The sequence below is a fragment of the Halichoerus grypus genome, chromosome 9, assembly GCF_964656455.1.
Source record: "Halichoerus grypus chromosome 9, mHalGry1.hap1.1, whole genome shotgun sequence".
Lineage (NCBI taxonomy): Eukaryota > Metazoa > Chordata > Mammalia > Carnivora > Phocidae > Halichoerus > Halichoerus grypus.
In genome coordinates this window covers 119,707,625-119,727,695 of record NC_135720.1, presented here as the reverse complement: position 1 = coordinate 119,727,695, position 20,071 = coordinate 119,707,625, and the positions used below count along the sequence as shown (strand labels likewise).

Here is a 20,071-nt window from a genome sequence, read left to right as displayed (position 1 = left end):
CAGGACCCGGGCCGCAGAGAAACGCCCCAGCAGGAAAGCCCCGAGTGGGCCACAGGTCTAGCCTCGCCAAGTCCCCATCCCAAAACGTTGCATCAGGCAAGTCGAGAAAGGTACGGTCTCTGGCTGCCGGAGCTGCCCGGCCTTGGGATAGGTCACCCGTCCCAGCGGACGGGGCCATTCCGTTGGTCACCTGCTGCCGCTTCCCATCCGGGCCTAGACAACCCAGCTCCAGCCACCGGACCCTTTGTCCGCAAGTCCTGGCTCCAGGGTCGGCTCCCAAAAGTGGACCAACGCACAAACTAGGAGGTCTGGCAATGGATTCTTTCCCTTCACCGCCCACCCCAAGGGGATAACCCGAGGCAGCTCCAGGGCCATGGGCTGAGAACAGCCAAGAGGTTTTAAACGCGGCAGTCAGGCGAGTCCCAGCCAGCCTGACCCGGAGAGATACCCGCGCCCTGGGCCGCTGCGATCTTCCCTAGCTATTAGGTTACGACTCAGGGAGGAGACCCAGCAAATCAGAGGCCACGTAAAGCAGTTTTTGACTGAAATTAGAGTGTATTTATTTGCAGCAATCCTTTAACAATGATCAAATTTTGACAACAAGCAATAGCAATTACTGCTAAGTGTTGCCTCTAGATAGGAGCGGCAGATAGCAGGAAACTGTATTATCTCGAAAACAAACTGAAAGGCCCTGAATGTCTGTAATCAAATCGCCATCTCTCCAAAGTCTGATTGACAGGGCAGATCACCCTAAGATAATGAATTTATTACATTTCCTGGGTTATTTACAAAGGGGGAGGGCCAATCTGGGTTGCCCCCTAGGTTTAACTGTAAATTAACAAGAAAAAATGGATTGAAAAGAAACCACCCTAGACTAAAATGTTCTGCTCTTCTCTCCTTCCTTCTTATTGCTTTAAATCTTTTTTTTAAAAATAATTGTTCTACAAACATATCTTCTAAAATAGTTTCCCAGAGATTAAATATCCCTTTCCAACCCACAGTATATATATATATATATATATTTTTTTTTTTAAATCAACCCTTCTATGTAATACATGAAGGATTGTAAATGTGGATGAGTTATATACATACATTTAAAAACTGGTTTATTTTTCCTCTTACAAAGGAGTGAAATTAATAGGCAAAATATCTATCCAGCATTTGGCTCACGGGGATGTATGTATAACAGACATCACGATTTTTAATGTGATACACAAGCCAAATATTCATCTGTGTATATCTGGAGGAACATTCACATATCTCTACACACAGGTAGCACTGTGGTAACACTGCTGCTGATTCATGGGCTTAGAATTTCCAGATCATGTTCTGTCCTTACTGAAAAAAATATATTAGTGTATATGCCAACTCAGATCTGTTTAGGAAAATATCTTTTGACTAGCCACAAAGCAAGCTGACTATATAGTACATTTTGCAGAAGATGCTGCAGGAAAAAAAATAAATCTAAACAAAAAGAGACTTTTATTTGACAAGGAATAGTCAGAGGGTTTCTCCATTTTTCAGCTATTTAGGAGAATAGGTCATTTCTCATGTTTTAATCTGAAATCTTTTTTTCTTATAATAATTAAGGTTGTATTAAAGTATCCAGACATATAGATCTCATTCAAACTGAATGGTAATTTATTAATAAACAAAACAATGAATATGTTCAACAAAAAGAAAAAAAGATGATAGAATAAGATTAATACAGTTTCCCTTTTTATAATGAAAAAAAGCACAATTTAAAGTTTCAGGCAATTTAACGTCAGGTTTTGGAAACACTTTCTGGCGTTTGGTCCACGACATCCAACTACAAATTAAAAATAAATTACTATATTGCAATTTACATTTTAAAACAAGTCCATGAATAAAAAGAGAGCGATTTTCATATACGGGGACTTTCCCCCCTCCTTTCAACATAGGATAAAATATCTTACAGGTGAGAGGTGGAGGAAAGAGAAGGGCAGGGGAATGGGAGAGAAAGGAGGAAAGCGTGATCTCTGAAAAGCAAGAAGAAACTTACGTGTTATCTGGAGTAACACTGTCCTTTAATAAACCATGATTTTGCTGTCTCTGTACAAAATAGTTTACCGTTTTGTTTATTTAGATAAGGCAAAGTGAAGGTGGCTCTGAATCTTTTAAGAAAATAGTTTTCTTTGTGCTGGTGAGTTGAATTTTTGGAGGGATTCTGTTCGCTGGTTTGGTGAATGTTTTTCGAGGTTTTCTTTTTTTTTTAAATTGGATTTCTTTTTCTTTCTTTCTTTCTTTTATTTTTTTGGTTTCGATTTTGCATTGATGGTTCTTTTCTGTTCCTGCTTTAGGGTTCGATTCAGTACGACTTTGGGGGGGGCGGGGGTGTCAAAACTTGCTACAGTCGTAGACGAAAGCCCCGGACGTGCGGTACAGAGACTGGCTGGAAGGGAAGGCCATCTGACAGCTACTATTCCCGTTCACCGGAGAGTTGTTCAAGCCGATCCTCTGCGACTCGAACATCTCCCGCACAGAGTGGAAGTTCTGCTGCTGGCCCGGGTAGCCCGCGGCCGCCGCCGCCGCCGCCGCGCTCGCCAAGTGGCCCAGGTCTCCGCCCGCCTGGTTCAGGTACCACGAGGTGAGGCGGCCTTGGTGGGCCGCAGGGTGGTGGCCGGTCTCCTGGCCGCCGCCACCGTGACTCAGGGACGAGGAGCTGCTGCTGGTGACTGGGGGCAGAGAGTAGTCGGGCAGGGGGTCGTCCACCGCCGAGCCGCCCGCGCCCCCCGGCGCGCCCTGCAAGTGGCCGCCGCGCTCTCCGGCAGCGTACAGACTCATGGCCTGCAGGTTGCAGTGGTAGGTCCCGGCTCCCGCCGCGCCGCCGCCGCCGCCGCCGCCGCCGCCGCCCCCTCCGCCGCTGCCCCCGCCCGAGCTGCCGGCGCTGGAGCTCTGGCTGCAGGGGGAGCTGTAGAGAGAGCTCTGGCCAGGCGAGTAGGCGCCGAGCGCCAGCGGGGGTGCGATGCCCGAGCGCGAGGACCCGGCCGCCGAGGCTAGGAGGCCTGAGCTGAGCTCCGCGGCCGCGCCCTGCGGCGACCCCCGAAGCGACGTCATGATGTTGTCCACGCTGAAGCCCTGGCTGTGGTGCGGCGGCGGCGGCGCGGGCTGGGCGGTCGGCGGCGGCGGCTGCGCGGGCTCCGCGCCGTCCAGGCTCAGCGGCCGCGCGGAAGGCAGGCTGCCCGGGGGGCTGCTCCCACTCGACAGGCTGCTGCTACTGCTGTCGGGGCTTTCGATTTTAGGCACCGCGGCGGCGCTGCCGCTGCCCAGGGCGGCGGCCGGGGACAGGGGCTGGGGCGGCGAGGGGCACGTACCGTTCTCGGTTTTGATGTCCTGGATGCGCACTGGCGGCGGCTGCGGTCCGGGCGCGGCGCCGTCGGCCTGCTCGGGCGGCGCAGGCGGGGGTTGGCGGCCGGGCGGCGGCGGCGGCGGCTCCTTGAGGTGCAGCCGGTCCTTCTCCTCCTTGTCCTTCACCGCGTCCTTCTTCTTGAAGCGCCGCCGCCGCCGCAGGAAGCTGCCGTTCTCGAACATGTTGTACGAGTCCGGGTCCAGCGTCCAGTAGCTGCCCTTGCCCGGTTTCTTGTCGTCGCGGGGCACCTTGACGAAGCACTCGTTCAGCGAGAGGTTGTGGCGGATGCTGTTCTGCCAGCCTTGTTTATTGTCCCGATAGAAAGGGAAACGGTCCATGATGAACTGGTAGATGCCGTTGAGGGTGATCTTCTTGTCCGGGGCGTTCTGGATGGCCATGGTGATGAGCGCGATGTAGCTGTAGGGAGGCTTCACCATGTCCTTGGGCTGCGGCTGCGGCGTGTAGGGCCCGTAGGCGCGGGCCATGCCGCCCGGGTACTGCTCGGCGTGCGCCGGGTGCGAGTACACGCTCATGGGGGCCGGCATGGCGGTGTAGCCGCCCCCGGCCGCCGCCGCCGCCGCGCGGTAGTAGCTCTGCTCTCCGCCGAGGTAGGGCACCACTCCCAGGGAGTTGGGGCTGGACACGGAGTAGCGCGCCTGCATGGCCCCCGCTCGCCGCCGCCGCCCCGCGCCTCCCGCCGCCCCCCACCCTCCCTAGGCCGGCCACGCCGCGCCGGCTGCCCAGTCCGAGTCCGGGCCCCACAGAGCTGGTGCCGGGCCGCCGCGCTGAGTCCGGCTCGGCCGCCGCCGCCGCCTCCCGAAACCGCCGGCCGCGCGCGGCCTCTCCCTGCGCTCGCTCGGGCTCTTGGGACGCCTCGGGCCACTTCGGGGTCGGTGCTAGGGGAGAGGGCCGGACGAGGACGCGGCAAACGGCCTTGAAGGAACCCGCGGAGCAACTTCCAGGCGAGAACGGCAGAACAGAGCCAAAACTAAAAAACAAGAAGGCGCCCTTCTCGCCACACTGCCTGCGCCTTCCAGGAGACTCTGCCCTGAGCCGCCGGCGAAGGCGGCCAAATAACCAGGGGCGGGGGGCAGCGCGCCGGCCGCCTTGCCGGGCCCCGCGTCACCTTTTTTTCAGTCTCTCGCGCGCCGGCCGCTTAAGGAAGCATTGGGAAAACTTCTGAACTTTTGAGCATCCGTCACCCAGGCGAGGACTTTTTTACGCAGTTACATTTTTTTCCGGGCAGCGGAGCCCCGCCCCACCACAGCAGCAGCAGCCAATGGTAGGCGAGAACCGCCTCTGAATGAGCCGGAGGCCGAGCCCAGGCTGCCCGCGCCCAGCTGCGGGAGGACCGCGGGGCTGACCACACGCGCGCCGGCGGCTCGGAGCCGGCGCCCCTACCCCTGCCCCTGGCCGTGCCAGGCCTGCACCCACAGCAAGATCGGCCCCCGAGCTCCAGCCGCCCGCCGCAGCCGCCCGCAGTCTCCCACCCCCGGCCCTCCGCACAGACGTCCATTGTTCTCGCAGACTTCCTGGGTCCTCCTGGGCCCCACGCAGACCCTTCCTCGGTCCACCGCTCCCAGATGTCACCGAGTCCTCGAGCCCCAACTCGGGCTGGCTCTCTCCCATTCCCTGGTCGATCTGGCTGACTCCAGTGCCGGGATTTCCTGGGCCTCTCTTCCCCTCCTTTTCCCCTCACCTTTCCTCTCTTTCCACCTCTTCCTTCCCTCTCGTCGCCAGTCTCACTTGGTTCACAGATGTGTTCATTGGCCCCCCCACCCCCCACCTGGAGATCCTCTTGCCCGGAGCTGGGTTACAAAGGACAGGGTTTTAAAGGCTCAGTCACAGCCATGCTTTTCCCGGTGGGGCAGGAGTTGTCGCCCCCACCTCGGCTTCCTCGTGACCCCTACCCAGTAGAAATAAGGGAGAGGGGATATGGGGCCTTGCCGGGATCGCTGCCCAGGTAGGCTCCGCCCCCCCCATTTCCGGCCACCCTTGCTCCTCGTCCCCCCCAGGGCACTTGGCGCCCTGAGGGTGCTTGAGGCGCTAGCTGCAGGGCCAGGAGGCTTCCCTGCGCTCCCCCGTGGCGGGGAGGGTGAGGGGCATACGTGATCCCTCAAGTTCCCCACACGCCGCCGGGTCTTTGCCTGGTCAGGCATGTTTCGGCTCAGAGGAGGGGTCACGCTTCGGGCTCAGTGACATTAGCAGGTGTGATGACAAGAAGCAAATAAACACGTCCAAGAACTTAACGCGCCTCAGTTCAACCTCCATCTCCACACGCGCGGGGCTGCCTGCTTGCAGATAACGGGTGTGTTGGGCGGGGTGGGGGGGGGGGGGATGTTCAGAATCGCACCTGCAGAACTGCTCAAGGATTCTGGGGGGATAAGCGCAGAAGGCGTATCCTTGTGCACGCCTGAAACGTAGTTTCTGAACGACTGGAATGGGATGGGAAGAGGAGAGAGGGAAAGAAACGAAGAAGCAGGAAAAAAATCGGCCACCCTCCGCCTGCAGCGCAATTCTGCATCTTGGCAATTCTAGAAAAGACCCTCCTGAAGACTGAACACTAGATCCTTTACCAGAAGCCGGGGGAGGGGGGGGCACTGGCAAGCTTAGGAAACTGTGAGGAAGAGTAGTGTGACGCATTTAACACCTCCACTCCCCCAATTTCTGACAATCTTTAACTGCAAGGACGTGTCGGGAGCCCCTTTTGGCTTCCCAGCTGGAATCCGGCTTCTTCACTGCACAAAAATTTTCATTGTCGCTTTAGTTGTTAGATATCAAAGGCGCTGACTTGTGTAGGAGGCTCAGCTCCGTGTCACTTGAACATTTAAAAAACAGCGTGTTTCAGAATGGACATTTACACGGAGAGAAGAGGACCTGCTACTTCTAGAACTAGCCTGGGGGTGGGGGGGTTGCCCGGAAGTTCCGATTCCTGAGGCAGCTGCCTCTTGGCCTGCTGTGCTCTTGGGGCACTTGAAACTCCTTTTCCAGGGTGTTTGCAAGGCCAGGGGCTCGGATTGAAAGAAACACTTGATTTATCAGCAGGAGGGTCAGTACTTGATGGTTCCTAAACACTTACAGAGGGAGGAAGTGGGGAGAAGACCCCCGACTTGAAAAATGAATTCATGTCCAGAACCCATCCCTGTACCCTGACATAATCAGCCCCTTTGGCTGAGGCTTTATGGGGCGCTCTGGCTTCAGCCTGGAGGCCAATTAAGTGGTCTCCCTAAACACCCCAGCATTTGGTGAATTTGAACTTTAAACTGCATCTCCACTGTTCGCACGCGGTGCATGGACAGGAAAGCAGCAATAGCGACTCGTTTGTTTTCCTAATGTGAGAAACGCCAGCGGGCCCCCGGGTTTTGCAATGGACAGTTGTGCTCGCCGTCTCTTCCCAGCACACCGTCTCCTGCCCTCCCCTCGCTCTCTTCCTCCGCCAGCCCAGAGAAGGGTAAACAGCTTGTTATGTAAATTGCAAATAGAATGGCGGTGGTGTTCTGGGCTCCCCGCTTTGGATATAAAAGTTACCGTTGTGAAATTAGTATCTGGCATGCGAGAAAAAATGGAGGGATGCAGTTTTATAGAGATCAACTTTCCACTGGTTTAGTTCTGGATATTCGCCAGGAAAAGATATTTGCATTTGTGTTTTATAAGCTTATTCGGAAGCAAACCTTCAGTAAACGGCTTGATTATATTTCAAGTACTTTGCTTATTTTATTATTGTTGTTAGTGGCGTTATTTTAACGTTAAGGCACAGAAATGAAGTCTTTTGGGGGAATAGGCTAAAGTTTTTATTTTCAGTTTAAAGTTTTTGATGCCCCTTTTCCCTGCTCCTTGGGGTGGTTCAATCGTCAGTCTCTCGAAAAACCCTTGACTCAATTGGCAGAAATGCCCTCGCGGGAAACCTTGGGCTTCTTTTCTGACACCTCCCGTCCTTGCAGCCTGAAAGTCCTGCAGGCAACAGCGGTAATGGATGTTTGGTGGAACTGTCGCTTGGCCCGCCCCGCAATCCCCAGCCCATCCTTGACCTGCCAGGTGGGGTTACAATTCCCAGGGCGCACTGAGGGGTTCTTAGCTCTGAGGAGGGGGCGTGACGTCACAGCGATATTTAAAACAAGGCCTCCCCAGGACCCCTACTGTAGAAAAGCACCGGGGAGATGTGGCAAGCACTCCAGGAAATGCCTAGATTCGGGAACGTGGTGACACCACAGGAATGTGTGTGTTGGGGGTAGTGGGGGGGTGGGGGAGGGAGGGAGGAGATGGTGCCCTAACGCAGGTCACCAGGAGCCAGAAAGAGCTCTTTCTCTTTTCTTTTTATTCAAGTCAAGTAGAGGGAATAAGGGTCGGGGCGAGCCCCGAGTTCAAGAAATGACTCTCCAGCAGTTTGAGCCCAGCCCAGGAGACACAGATTGTCCTCTGCGTCAGAGACCCCTCTGGAACTTTCCAGCCCCGGCAGCACAGTCGTCCCTAGGACCTGCCCAGACTCCCTCCCAGTCCGCAGTTCCGGCGTATCCAGCTTTTGGCTCTCGGTTATGCCCAGGAAGCTGGCCCGTCGGGGGTCTAGGCCGCCTTCCTGTGGGTTCCCGGGGGGCCCCCACTTGGTCCAGGAGCTGCGGAAAACAGGAAAGGCAGGCTTAGAAGATGAGGGAAGGGACTTCTGCTCTAGACCATGCGTCGAATCCAGAGGGTTCTGCAAACCCAGGAGGGAGGCTGCACGTCTACAGTCGTCCTACCATCTCCCTCTCCGCTGCCAGGAGACAAATTGGAAGATTAAGGCAATTATCCCGCCAGTGAGATTTGGAAACTCCCCACTAGACCGAAATCACAAACAACCGCAGCAAAGTCCGTGTGTGTGTGTGTGTGTGTGTGTGGGCGGGGGGTGCCTTTGAGCCATTTAAGTAAATGCCTGTAGTTCTACATATGGCCTCGTTTGGGTAGACCAGGAACCCAGAGGTAGGGGAGGGTATTTCGGTGTCAATAACCGTTATTCGTTATCAAACTGTCAGCCCGGAAGGTAGAGTTTGTCTTCAGTGTGACTTGTCAGAGGAGGGAGGAGGCGGGGACCCAACATTTGGGTGGCCAAGACTCAGAGGACTGCTTTCTTCTTTCTTCTTAGTTGGGGGGTTTCTGAGTAGAGGTTCTGTTAACGCAGTTCCTGTAATTCAGTCCTCTCCTCAGCAGAAAAATAATTCCTACAATAAATAAAAAGAGCGTTTGTTTTTCGATTATGTTTTAAAGACAAAGTGATCCACATTGCCTGTCTACAAGATTGAACTGATTGGATAGTTGCCCTCGTAGGAGCAGATCTCCCCAGGAAGTTTATGTGATGGGATAATTTAATGTCATACCCCAAGTCCCCAAGATGGGCCATCCCACTAATTACTTACACAGGAGAATTCGTGCCACACCTGCTCTTGGTTACCCCGTCGGGTCGGCCCACCTGTCACCTCAGAGCCGAGTTGAATAGCAAGGAAGAGGCATGGGGCATGCGGGAAGTGAATCTTTAACTTTATTGCCTGGCTCCGAAAGACTGAGGGCTTCCTTTGTCCAGGCAGAGGTAGATGGACACCCGAACTGTCGTCTTTCATTAACAATCCAGGACGAGAATAAAATCTGTGACGGGGTGGATGATCGGAAAGGACTAGAGGCACGCGTGTGCATGCGCGCACCTGCGTGGCCTCGCATCCTGGTCCACAGCAGACTCAGGACGGCTGCCGCAAGCCAGGTCCTGAAAGGGTAGAGGCCCCGCTTCCTCGCAGCTTCGTGACACCGGTACATTTGGGGCGCGCGCAGCGCAGGGCCCAGCGGTCCTCCAGCCCCAGAGGCGGTAGCGCAGCGCCGGGATTGCAGGGTGCGGGCGGGCGCGGCGATCAGAGAATCGCTGGGCGAAGGCGCCTTCCGGGGGGCTGGAGTGAAAAGCGCGCGCTCCTGCACGGCGGCGCCCTGGCTGCGGATCCGCGGACAGACCCACAGACCCACAGAGCCGCAGGCTGGGGGAGGTCGGTTGTACCTTGCTGGCGGCTGGGCCTGTGTCCCGCGGGCGGCGGGTGCTTCCCGGGTCTCCAGCACCGCCCCGCGGCGGACCTCGAGCCGTGGTTGCCACCCTTCCTCCCGCCGGAAAGCGACCGTCGCAGAGCCTGAGCCTCGACGCCCCGGGGCCTTGGCTTGCCTGGCGGGCCTGCGCTCTGGGACGATCCTTCCGACGTCCCTCACCCTACCCCCGGGGCGTCCCACTGCGCGGACGCAAGGCTGGGCCTGGTGTGCGAAAAGCGCGGACAGCTTCGCACCCCAGACCTTGCGGGGAGCAGCCGCGGGGCCCTCGACCTGAGCCGGCTGTTTGCACCGCTCAGGGCCGGGACACGGCCGACACCTGGCTGGGTGCAACAGGCCTCTCCCGGAGGGCAGCTGTCCTCGCGAGCGCCTGCGGCTGGAAGCGGTGGCCCGGTGGTCGGGGTCCCCTCCCGCCCTCCACAGGCTTCCCGCCTTTCCCCCGCGAATGCAGAGCAGGGAAGAAGAGGTGTGGGAAGTCCCAAGGCCGCTCGGCCGCACTGGGCTGGGGCTCCCCGGCTGGCGGCGCAGGTCCCCAGCCAAGTCCCACAGCCTGGGGCCCGGGACTCGCCGGCCGCTCTGGGCTCCCTCACCCGGGCACTGCGCGTGCTCCGAGCGCCCCCTGCGGTCCGCAGCTTTGTCTCCGCGGCGCTTTGGCCGCGCGGGCGTGAGGCTCCACTGCCCCGCTCGGACCCATCACTTCCGGAGCCTTTCCTGGGGAAAGGGTCTCCTGAGGAAGGGGTCCCTGGGAGTGGCCACGCTGCTGGAGTGGGACCGCGAGGTGTCGGGCTCCTTGTTTTCTCACCCTGAGACCTACCCAGGGTCCAGGCGAGAGTAGTCTGAAGTCCCATGAGGAGAACATCTCAGACTCCAAGGCACGGACCAGGGACGTTTTTGTTCCTGGAGCCCGAGGTGACCTGGTCCTGGGGCTTGCAGCCACCAGCTGCATTCCTTCCAGGCGGCCGCTTTTAATTGATGTGCACGTTACAGAAAAAAGCAAGACCGCTCCATCAAATGAATTACATTCTGGGAGATGCCAAGGAATGTATTTACTGGCAGGCAGGTTTGCCAATAAAAGTTGCAAATGAAGACTGCTGGTTTCCAGGAAAATGTACTCCTGTTTTCTAACCACACCTTCGTCTTAATTATGAAAAACTGAACCTCCAAAGAACCTGTTTAGAGAACAGGACTAGTGAGTGGCAGTGACAGTGGCTATAGTGCGGTCTCACACCCCCACACACATTTACACACCCCAGAGACACCGTATGACAACACAGACCATGCACACTGCAGCTTTGCCCACGGAGAGACTTGCCAATATTTACATACACAGTAGACACAGACACAAGGCTAGACGCTGGCCCGCAGAGAAGTATGCATTCGGATTAGTGCTATTTAGTTTGGAAGCAAAGATATAAGAAAAGATAAACTAGGGCAAATAAAGAGGCAAATTTCCACAGAATATTAAATAAAAATAAATGTATGAAAGGAAAAGAGGCACTTGCCCCAAGTATTTAGCTACTCCTAAATTTGCCCTACTATTTTTTAAGGCCAGTAGTTGACTAGGGTTACACTCTAAGTTAGGGGCAACAGAAAAAGAAATCCGGAATTCGCTTTTACTGAGGTCCCTTTTGGCTTGGGGTCACAACAACCCCAGTCAGAATTGGAAAAAATGGGACAGCTCTTCATTTTCTCCAACGTTTGACTGCTCCTTTAGACACTTGGTTTGGGGCAGAGGGGGTAGATACTATTGAAGGGTAAATTTGTTTGCTATGACACTTCTCTAGTCTCAACCACAGACCCTTAGACAACGATAATAAGATGCACAGAGCATTTCTTACGTTGTCATTCTGCTGAGGGCTTCAAGTAATCCTTTCTTTTAATCTTCACAAGGATGTGGACACTATTATCTGCATCTTATATGGGAGGGAACTGAGTCTCAGAGAGAGTAAGTTACCTGGCTGAAGTTACAACGCCCTCACAATTTTACTTTGTGTGTCTCCTTGGGTCTAACACACCATTTCGGATAAGGTACATCATTTTATGTGCTACTGAGAGAAGAAAAATTAAACCAGTGACCATCACCAATGGATTAAGTCTCATCTCTATTTCGGATGTTAAAATGTGCATTTCAGATCAAGGATATATTGACTGATCCATTTAATTAGCAAATATATGGAGGCTTTCTTTGTGTTCAGCATGATTCTGGCAGCTCATGTATAACACAATACCCTTTGCCAGACACCCTTGTGAAGGTAAATAGTAATAACTGTAGAGAAATGTTGATCCACACCCATGCTTGAATCTGTTGTATGTGTGTAAGCTTACTTGACTTGCACAGAGGTAGCATGTCTGCACACAGATGTTCTAGAGATGCTTCTCAAGTGGGTGAGGCAGGGGTCCCACCCAGCATTTGCAAAGTCCAGGGCAGCCTTCCCTCAGCCGGTCACCCCAGCCTTAAGTTGCACCAGGCCCTGGAGTCTAATACAGTGGAGGCCTTTGGCCAGGTGGGGCTTCAGGGGGCAGGGTGGGGATAGCAGCAGGGAAAGCCTGAGAGGTGGGCGGGGGAGAGAAGAATAGGCAAGAGGGCCTTTTTACCCTTTCTGGGAAAGAATCCCTCTCCTGCCCAACTTGGACCTCGCCTGGGCCTGGAAGATTGATCCAAAGGCCAATAGTGAGGGTAGGAAGAGGTTCACCCCGTAGCAGAGCCTGAGGAGGCCCCAAGACCTCTGCTAGGCTTTCGGGGGAGAGCACTGCCTCTCGCATCTCATCTCGGGAGCGTCTGGGAATGAGGGGCTCTGCTCTCCCAGGGAGCGAGGCCGACTGTGTGCTGGACCTAGCGGTGCCCAAGGGCCCCTCTGCGCCAGGATTTCCCGTGTCTTCCCAGGAAGAGCGGGGCATGCCCAGCCCCGGCAGCCGGTGTGTCCAGCCCTGCTGGGTGAGTCCCATCAGCTGGTGGCCGCAGCAGGCCGTGGGCACCAGGGCCAGACTCCCCGGGGACCGCCCCAGCCCCCGCCAGCTGCTGCGACAGTCTGCGACTGCCCTGCTTCTCTTCAAGGCCAGCCAGTGTGGGCGTCTGGTCTCCCTTTGTCTGTCCCTGCAGTGAGCGGAGGAAGGTTCTTTTAAAGGCCAGGCTGTTGTGTTCACACAGGCGCGCGCACGTAATCCCGAACCAGGGCCTGTGTTTAGTCTATCTCGCTGACGTCCTTCCTGAACAGATGGGAAGAGGAAACGATTCTCTTGGCCATTTTTGCCTTCACGGTACCCCGGCCCATCCGTCATTTTCTCGCCTAGCGTCTCCAGGACGCCGTGGGCACTGGCGGCTCCGAGAGTCCCCACCGGCAGGCTGTCACAGGCGACGCTGACCGCCACCCACCCCACATGTGCTTTTCCTCCTTCCTTTCGCACAAAGCTTTACATTATTGGCTCTCCTTATGATGAAACAGGCTCCAGATTAGATAAGGTTAAATTACACTTTTATAAGGTGCCAGTACGGTCTTGGGAGACATTCTCCTTTTATTCGTGAGCGTGCACTTATAATACCAGTTTGTTTTCATACTTATCTCTATTCCCAAGTAGACAACATATATACACACACTGTGACTTATTAGGGTGAGGACCACTCACTGCCCCAAGGGGGGAAAATTAGCTCCTTGCCAAGAGAGAGCAAGCTGCTCCCGTTGCTGACTTCTGGGAACTGGCCCAGTCAGCAAGGCAGGATTGTTTTGCTTTTGTGTGTGGTAATTCTTCACAGTGCTCAGTGCCATCTTAAGAAACACCCCATAGTAGTTTTCATTGTTTGCCTTTATGAGTATTTGCTATCAAAGATTATTTGTTAGGTGTATTTGTTTTAGTAAGGAACACGTCCAAATGCAGGCAGACGTGTCACTGGGAAAATGTTTTGGCAGGAGTCGCGCAGGGGTTTTACATAATAGGAAAACAAACGGGGCCCCGCCCTCCTCACATCAAGGCAGTCACATATTTTGTTTAATATCAGTCACACTGTCTACTATCTGCTGGAAGTAGGTTAGTTTTCTAGTAAACATCACTATCATTGATGTCAACTTTTTTTTTTTTTTCCTGGAACAGTCTGACTTACTCAGATCATGATGCTTTGTCCGTTCTAGTTCATTTGTGGATATTTTAAAAGAGAGGGCTAATGCACGACAATAACATTTCCTTTTATTTTCAAATGAATTTTGAAAAATCTGTGTTTCAGATTTCTCCTTAGGTTGGCAAATTTTGAATTTCCCTCGATTATGAATTAAATGGAGTAACATAAACAAGTTTTTCTTACTTTTTCCCTTCTCTTGCTGGTTTGTACATCAGCGGTTCCTGATGATATCTATATAGCTTTGCTGATTTCAAGGAGATTCAATTATCAGATGGTGTTGACAGTCTGTTGTAAATCTCATAAAAGGAGAGTTGTACTTTATTTTCTGACTGTGCTAAACTTTTTCCAAGTAGATATTTAGAACCCAGAAAGCATCCCCTAGCAGATCGAAGTAATATTAAATACAGGTCAAGTGCTGGATTCAAAGTTCTTGGCAATGTCCTTTTAAAAACAAATTTCTCTGATATGCCTAGATCTGCTTTTCCAATATTAGCATAACTTTCAGTTTTATCCACCAGACAAATATTTTAAGTGTGTACATTTGGTGGAAAAAGAAAATGATGGATGCATAATTTGTTCTTTCTCTTAGGACGACTTTGAATTTTTAATAGCTCTCTCCAATGTATGTCTTGAGAAATTCAATTCATTTCCCCTCCCCGCTGTGCTTCATTTCTGGCCATTTAATATTATACTTAAAATTTGAAGTCAGCCAGGTGTGGGGGCGTGGGAGGAGAGAGTAGAGGGGAGGTCAGAAGAGAAATCAAAACAAGAAGCAAAATTTTGAAGAAAAAGTTCGATGGGTATTTTATTGATACCACCTTCTCTTAGGAAGCATAATGACTGTGCTTATGAATTCTCTCAAATTCTGAAGGGCTTGTTAATCATCATATGGGGTCATGTGGGTGCTGTAGGGGAGCCCTCCTGTCTGGTGATTCAGTCTGAGACCCCACTGGGAGCCCCTAGCCTAGGAAGACATAGGGTCCCCTGTCTGCTGACTGGGTTTTGCTTTGTATTTTATTATTATTATTATTATTATTATTATTATTTGCAGGAGGAGGGTAATTTTCGTTCAAGCATGGCTCCTTTTTTTCTCTTTAAGGTACATGAACTCTCTAACAGTTCAGTGCAAACTGCTTCTATATCATCAATTTTTCTCCATTGTGTCCCTGAGGAGGGAAAGGGAAATGGGGGGGCGGTGGTGGCAAAGAGAAGGAACAGATGGAGAGAGGAGGAGTACTGGAGAGATCCTCCCTTCTCCCCCTTTTCCTACTGCAGTCCCAGCCCAGAGGGGCCCCTGAGAGATCAGTGCCCTGGCGGTGGACACCCCTGGAAGTGTTACAAGAAGTTGAAAGCAGTGAGAAACCGAACTTCTTGTGAGGAGCAGAAGAGAATCACAGGACAGGAGGTGCGTGCACCTAGCTGCCCTGCGAAACAGGCTCACAGAGCAAATGCTTACACCTGACAGGAAGCTGTGTTTGTATTTGTATTTGTATCAACGTTAGGAAACTCTGGGGGCCTTCTTACTGTGGCCCCCAAAGGGAGGGGGAAAAGCAGTGGTCCTGGCAGGGAGACGCCAGGCGGGGCCAGGAGCCTGGAGCCCTCCTGCCTGGCCTACCTTGCCCTCCCCTTCCTGGTGGGGTGGGGTCTATCTGGAAGCTGCTGGAAGCAGGGGGAGAGGTCTCTTGTGCATTCTGTTTGCTGGGCCCAGTGGTGCTGCCCGCTGCCCTCACCCACTCTCTGCGCGGAGTGTGGGTGTTCTCCGTGAATATTTTCCATCTCTATGTGGAGTTCTATGTCTGCCTGGTCCAATTTCTGCCCACATTCGGTAGACACCATGAAAGGCCATTTTTCTTTTTGAAGCGGATCCAAAATAATACACATGATGAAGTGCAGGCAGGACGCCTATGGAAAAAAATAACTTCTCCCAATTATTTCAATGGAACGGAATGGTCGGGCCATGGCAAGCAAAATCTGACAGAGAAATGAAACCTTGCCCCATTCAGGTCCAGGCACTAGCCGCAGGGTGGAGGCCGGAGGGGCAGGGTGGGGGCTCAGCTGCCACAGCATTTGGCTACACCTCGCAAGGCCCAGCTGCTCCAAGCAGGCGCGGGGCATCTAGCATGAGGTGCTGAGTGGTGCCTCAGTTTACCTTGTTTCAAAGGAGAGAATAATCTCTGTCTCTTTTAACTGAAAAGTTTTAACTGAAAAAGTTTTAGCTTGCAAGTTAAAAAGAGGGATTTTTTTTTTTTTAAAGATTTTATTTATTTATTTGAGAGAGAGAATGAGAGACAGAGAGCATGAGAGGGAGGAGGGTCAGAGGGAGAAGCAGACTCCCCGCCGAGCAGGGAGCCCGATGCGGGACTCGATCCCGGGACTCCAGGATCATGACCTGAGCCGAAGGCAGTCGCTTAACCAACTGAGCCACCCAGGCGCCCAAAAAAAGGGATTTTTATGACATGATCTCGGTGGAGAACCTTTGGAATGGCTTTGGAAAAAGAAACTGTAAATACAGGAAATTAAAGAACGCTGATTGTACATAGTGAATGTAAGAGTGTACTCGCGCTCTGAAGCTCCAGTTACTGTCACTGGAGTCATGTTTCTACCCTGATTGGTGCACGCTGACGGGAGCTGTGTGTTCAAGTCTGACTGCGCTGAGAAAGAAAGCTGCAAATAAGGAAGTCACAGCATCAGGGAGAGCAGTCCGGATCAGAGGGGCCCAAGCAGAGGCTTATCCTCAGAGGCCCTGCCCAGACTTTATTGCTAGCAATGGTTTGTGTATGAACCGCCATACCGAGCTGCAGAAGAAAGTGTGTTACAGCGCCAGACAAAGGGGACCATGTGAGGTTCAGGGGGAAAGTCATGTATGCATTGCAACAGATATTTTTATTTGTAAATACACATAAATGGCACAGTCTATGCCAGGGTGAATTGGGGGTTAAACAGTGAAGTTTTTGATAGTGCAAACTTTGAAGGAAAACCTTTTTGAAGAAATTTTTTGAATCAAACTAGATGTCCGTTAATGAGAACATCAACTCGGTGAGCTCACACACAATGGTAATTATGAGGACCTTGCAAAGTGTGAAAGCGGACCCGGGATGGATTCCTTTGGATAATAGAATATCAAAGACAATGCCAAGTGAAAATGATCGATAGGGTAGAAGGATGATGCTTTCTCCCATCTAAACATTTCTTTAATGTATGGTTATATGGGTTTTTATATTACAAAGTGGAAAATGGATTTGAAAAAGCACCTTTTGCGATTGGAGATACACAACACATCAAGAGAAGCTTCTCTGGAAAGTCCTCCAGCTGGCGGCTGGGCCTGGAAATTCCCCGGTGAACAAGTATGGGACAGGCAGAGGGCCTCCTGGGGAGGTGTGGGAAGAGAAAGAAGTGGGGGAAGAAGAGGTGTAAATGGCCCCAAGTAATTTGGTGAGAGGAAGAGATAAACAAGGGGTCTAAAGCCTCTGGGAAGGCAAAGAAGGAAAGCCAGCAGCTACTCCCAATACCGTGGGCATTGAGTTTCACATAAAGCTCTTTATCTTCCTCTGCTCTGATGTTATCTCACCTTTAAAATGGTAAATCGTTTATATAAGGATTGCTGATTCACAAAATGAAGGTGCTACAAATTAACATGAAGACAGAGGAGGGCAGTTCAGGGGGAACGAAGCTTTGGGGAGCACTGATTTCCCTCTTGTTTTGCACAAATCTTATCTGGGGGAAGGGAAAGGGGAGAAGTCTGGGTGTTGTGGAAGATGAGGGGGCTGCTGGGGGAGAGACTGATGGCTTGTGGGCTGTTCTTCTGGTTTTTCTGGGTGGGGTGTGTGTGTGTGTATGCACAAGCGTGCTGCTCCGGTGTGCGTGCCTGGGGGGCTCCAGGGCAAATGGCTCTAGCTTCCCATGAGAGAAAAATTTTCACAAGAACTCAGTCTCTGGGCAAGCCAACGATTGGAGCTTCACCCTGTGTGCTGCAACCAGGGGAGAAAAAGCCCAAGTTCTTACGTGATGTCAGCCTTAAACAGAAGAGAGGTAAAACTAGAGGTAAGTTCCATATTTTGCACTTATTTGTTGCAAATTTAGTTGCTATGGGTTTTTATGTTTTGATGTTAAGTGTTCTCTTGTGTGTGAATCTCAATAAATTAGAATGGGACTTCAGCTTTGAAGACTGGAACCAATGTTTTTAGTTATTTCTTGACTCCGTAAGAATGTACTAAAAAAAAAAAAAGATATTTCCCACCCCACCCCCAGGCCCTTTCTTTTCCTTTTCTTTTCTTTTTTCCCCTGGAATCCAGGCTGTGGGTCTTTTAACGTGCGGGTCTGCAGGGAGTGTGATGGAGCTCTACCGCCATCTAGTGCCAGTAATGAAGAAGTGCACTTCAGAGCCTCAAAAGCCACGGAAGAGCAGATGAGTTTACCAAGAAAAGTCCTTGAGGTTTATGGGTAAATATTTGCAAGACAAGAGCCTTTACAATGGATTTGGGATGGCAATATATCACATGCGCTTTAAGTAAGCTCCATTCAGCTCATTAGGGAGAAGGAGCGACTGAATTTCATGGTGTCAAATTGGGGTCTGTTTTGGTGGCTATTCCCCTACGGTGGGCAAAAAAAAGCCACAGATGAACTGGAATTCATTTGCTTTCTACTTTGGTCCATCCATCTCCAAATCCAAATGTACCCACGAGAGGTAAACTGAGGCCCAGAAAGGTTCAAAATGAGTGCTTGGTCACACAGCTCTGCTGACAGAGCTGAGGGCCTCCTGCTCTCCAGCTCACATTATTTCCTAAACTGATTTTGAAAGCATTGCAGCCCCTCCTTAATAAGACTCCCTAAACCAGGCTATCCCTGTGTTGTATGTGTAGGGGAAAGGGAGGGCAGGAGAGGAGGTGAGGGAGGAGGAGAGCTGGGGCTCTGAGGAGTGGTCCCAGACAGATTCGTTTAAGGGAAGAATATATATGGAGGTGAGGGAGCCAGATGTTGTGTTTCCTAAAACTCTCCATCCCGAGGCATCTGCTGGAAAGTCTTTGGAGAACAAACCCTCACCACATCGAGCTGTCAGAGAGGGTATCTGAGAGGGGTCACGGCCATTAGCATCTCACCTTTCCGAATTCAAAGCCGACCTGGGGCAGGAGGCTCTGCTGTGGAGGGGGCAGGCCTGAGACCCGACCACCCCAGCAAGGGCGGCCCCAAGCCCTCCTGGGAATGAGCCACAGGCTGATGGGTGCTCCTTGGGCATCCCCCCAACACAGCTGACTGAAAGTTTCTGACCATCTTGGCAGCTGATGTGCCAACTAAAAATCTAACCCTTGGGGCACCTGGGTGGCTCAGTCGGTTAAGCATCTGCCTTCAGCTCAGGTCATGATCCCAGGGTCCTGGGATCGAGCCCCGCATCGGGCTCCCTGCTCAGCAGGGAAACCAAAAAAAAAAAAAAAAAAAAATCTAGCCCTTGGGAAAACCTTAACTGTGGTCCACATGATGGGCCCTGATGGCCAGGTTGGTTGATATAAATATTTAATATAATGAATAATATTTGATAATAATAAATGATTAATGTTAATATAGTCATAAAATATGATTAATTTAAATAAAACATGACATTTGTAACTGTCTTGAATGATCCCCTGGGATTATCTAGAGCTCACCCTCATCTATGAGGTGGCCATTGGTTCGTGCAACACGTCATCCTCATGATGCTTCTCAAGCTTCCACACTAATGTGCTGGCTTGGTGGGTCACCACCGTGCATGGCACCATCCTTCCTTTTCTCCTCTGCTTTGCCAAATGCAGAAACACTGTAGGGGAGAGAGAAGAGAGACTTTCTGCCTCATGATTCAGCCAGTGACCAGGAAGGGCTCGCAGGGGGCGGTAGTAACGGTGAAGAAAATCTCTGCATTGACCGAGGATAGAACGTGACTAATTTATCTCTCCGAGGACAAAGCTGGACTTCCAGTGGAAGGTTTTCAGGGTACACATTTTGAATTTTAATTTCTAAGTGCCAAAGCTTGCTTCAGCCCTTATAGTTGGCTATGCTGCTGGCACAGTGACCGAATTATCCTAGTCACAAAAGCACTTGTGGGTTATTAAACTGCGTTGTGTGAGGAAGCCTCTCGTGGGCTTAGTGGGCTCGCAGACTGTCTTCCATCGGGCCGAGGTATCTGGGTGCTGCCCCTCTCTCCTCACTCCGCCTGTGGCCCTGATGGACCCCAGTGGCATTAAGGTCTGATTCCCAGATGGGGAAGAGCGGCTGGAGGCGAGGCTGGTGGGAAGGAGCCTGTGGGACGAGAGAAGCGGCTGCCGAGGTGTGGCCGTGTCAGGCTGAGACATTCCTGGGTATTGTGAGCGGTGTGAACCAGCTCCAAGGGCATCTGCCGCCCCAGGGACGTGGTTATCTCCCTGCAGACTCTCCCTGCCCAGGTATTGCCTGACTGAAGTTATATAAAAAGGCTTTATGAGCTGGGAAAGTGTGTAATTTGTTCTGGAAGAACATAAAGTTCATTGTTTTCCTTCAGCTGTGGCTTACTCTCCCCTCAATTTGTCTGTTAA

The 20,071-nt window shown here is 52.1% G+C and overlaps 1 protein-coding gene and 1 long non-coding RNA gene across 2 annotated transcripts; both read right to left on the bottom strand.

The window, feature by feature from the left end:
- Nucleotides 1-535: 535 nt before the first annotated feature.
- On the bottom strand, nucleotides 536-4,583 carry FOXC1 (forkhead box C1). The gene has a single exon (XM_036106052.2). The coding sequence runs from the start codon at nucleotides 4,030-4,032 to the stop codon at nucleotides 2,359-2,361; it is 1,674 nt and encodes a 557-aa protein (XP_035961945.2). The 5' UTR covers nucleotides 4,033-4,583; the 3' UTR covers nucleotides 536-2,358.
- A 3,081-nt stretch (nucleotides 4,584-7,664) lies between these two features.
- Nucleotides 7,665-10,402, bottom strand: LOC144378999 (uncharacterized). Its single transcript, XR_013440965.1, has 2 exons — nucleotides 10,236-10,402; nucleotides 7,665-7,980 (listed from the first exon to the last, which is right to left on the bottom strand). It is a non-coding gene; the product is annotated as an uncharacterized LOC144378999 (long non-coding RNA).
- Between the last annotated feature and the right edge of the window lie 9,669 nt (nucleotides 10,403-20,071).

What these genes read in the sequence shown, in the direction of transcription:
- FOXC1 (XM_036106052.2), bottom strand. Translation starts at nt 4,032, where the DNA reads ATGCAGGCGCGCTACTCCGTGTCCAGCCCCAACTCCCTGGGAGTGGTG.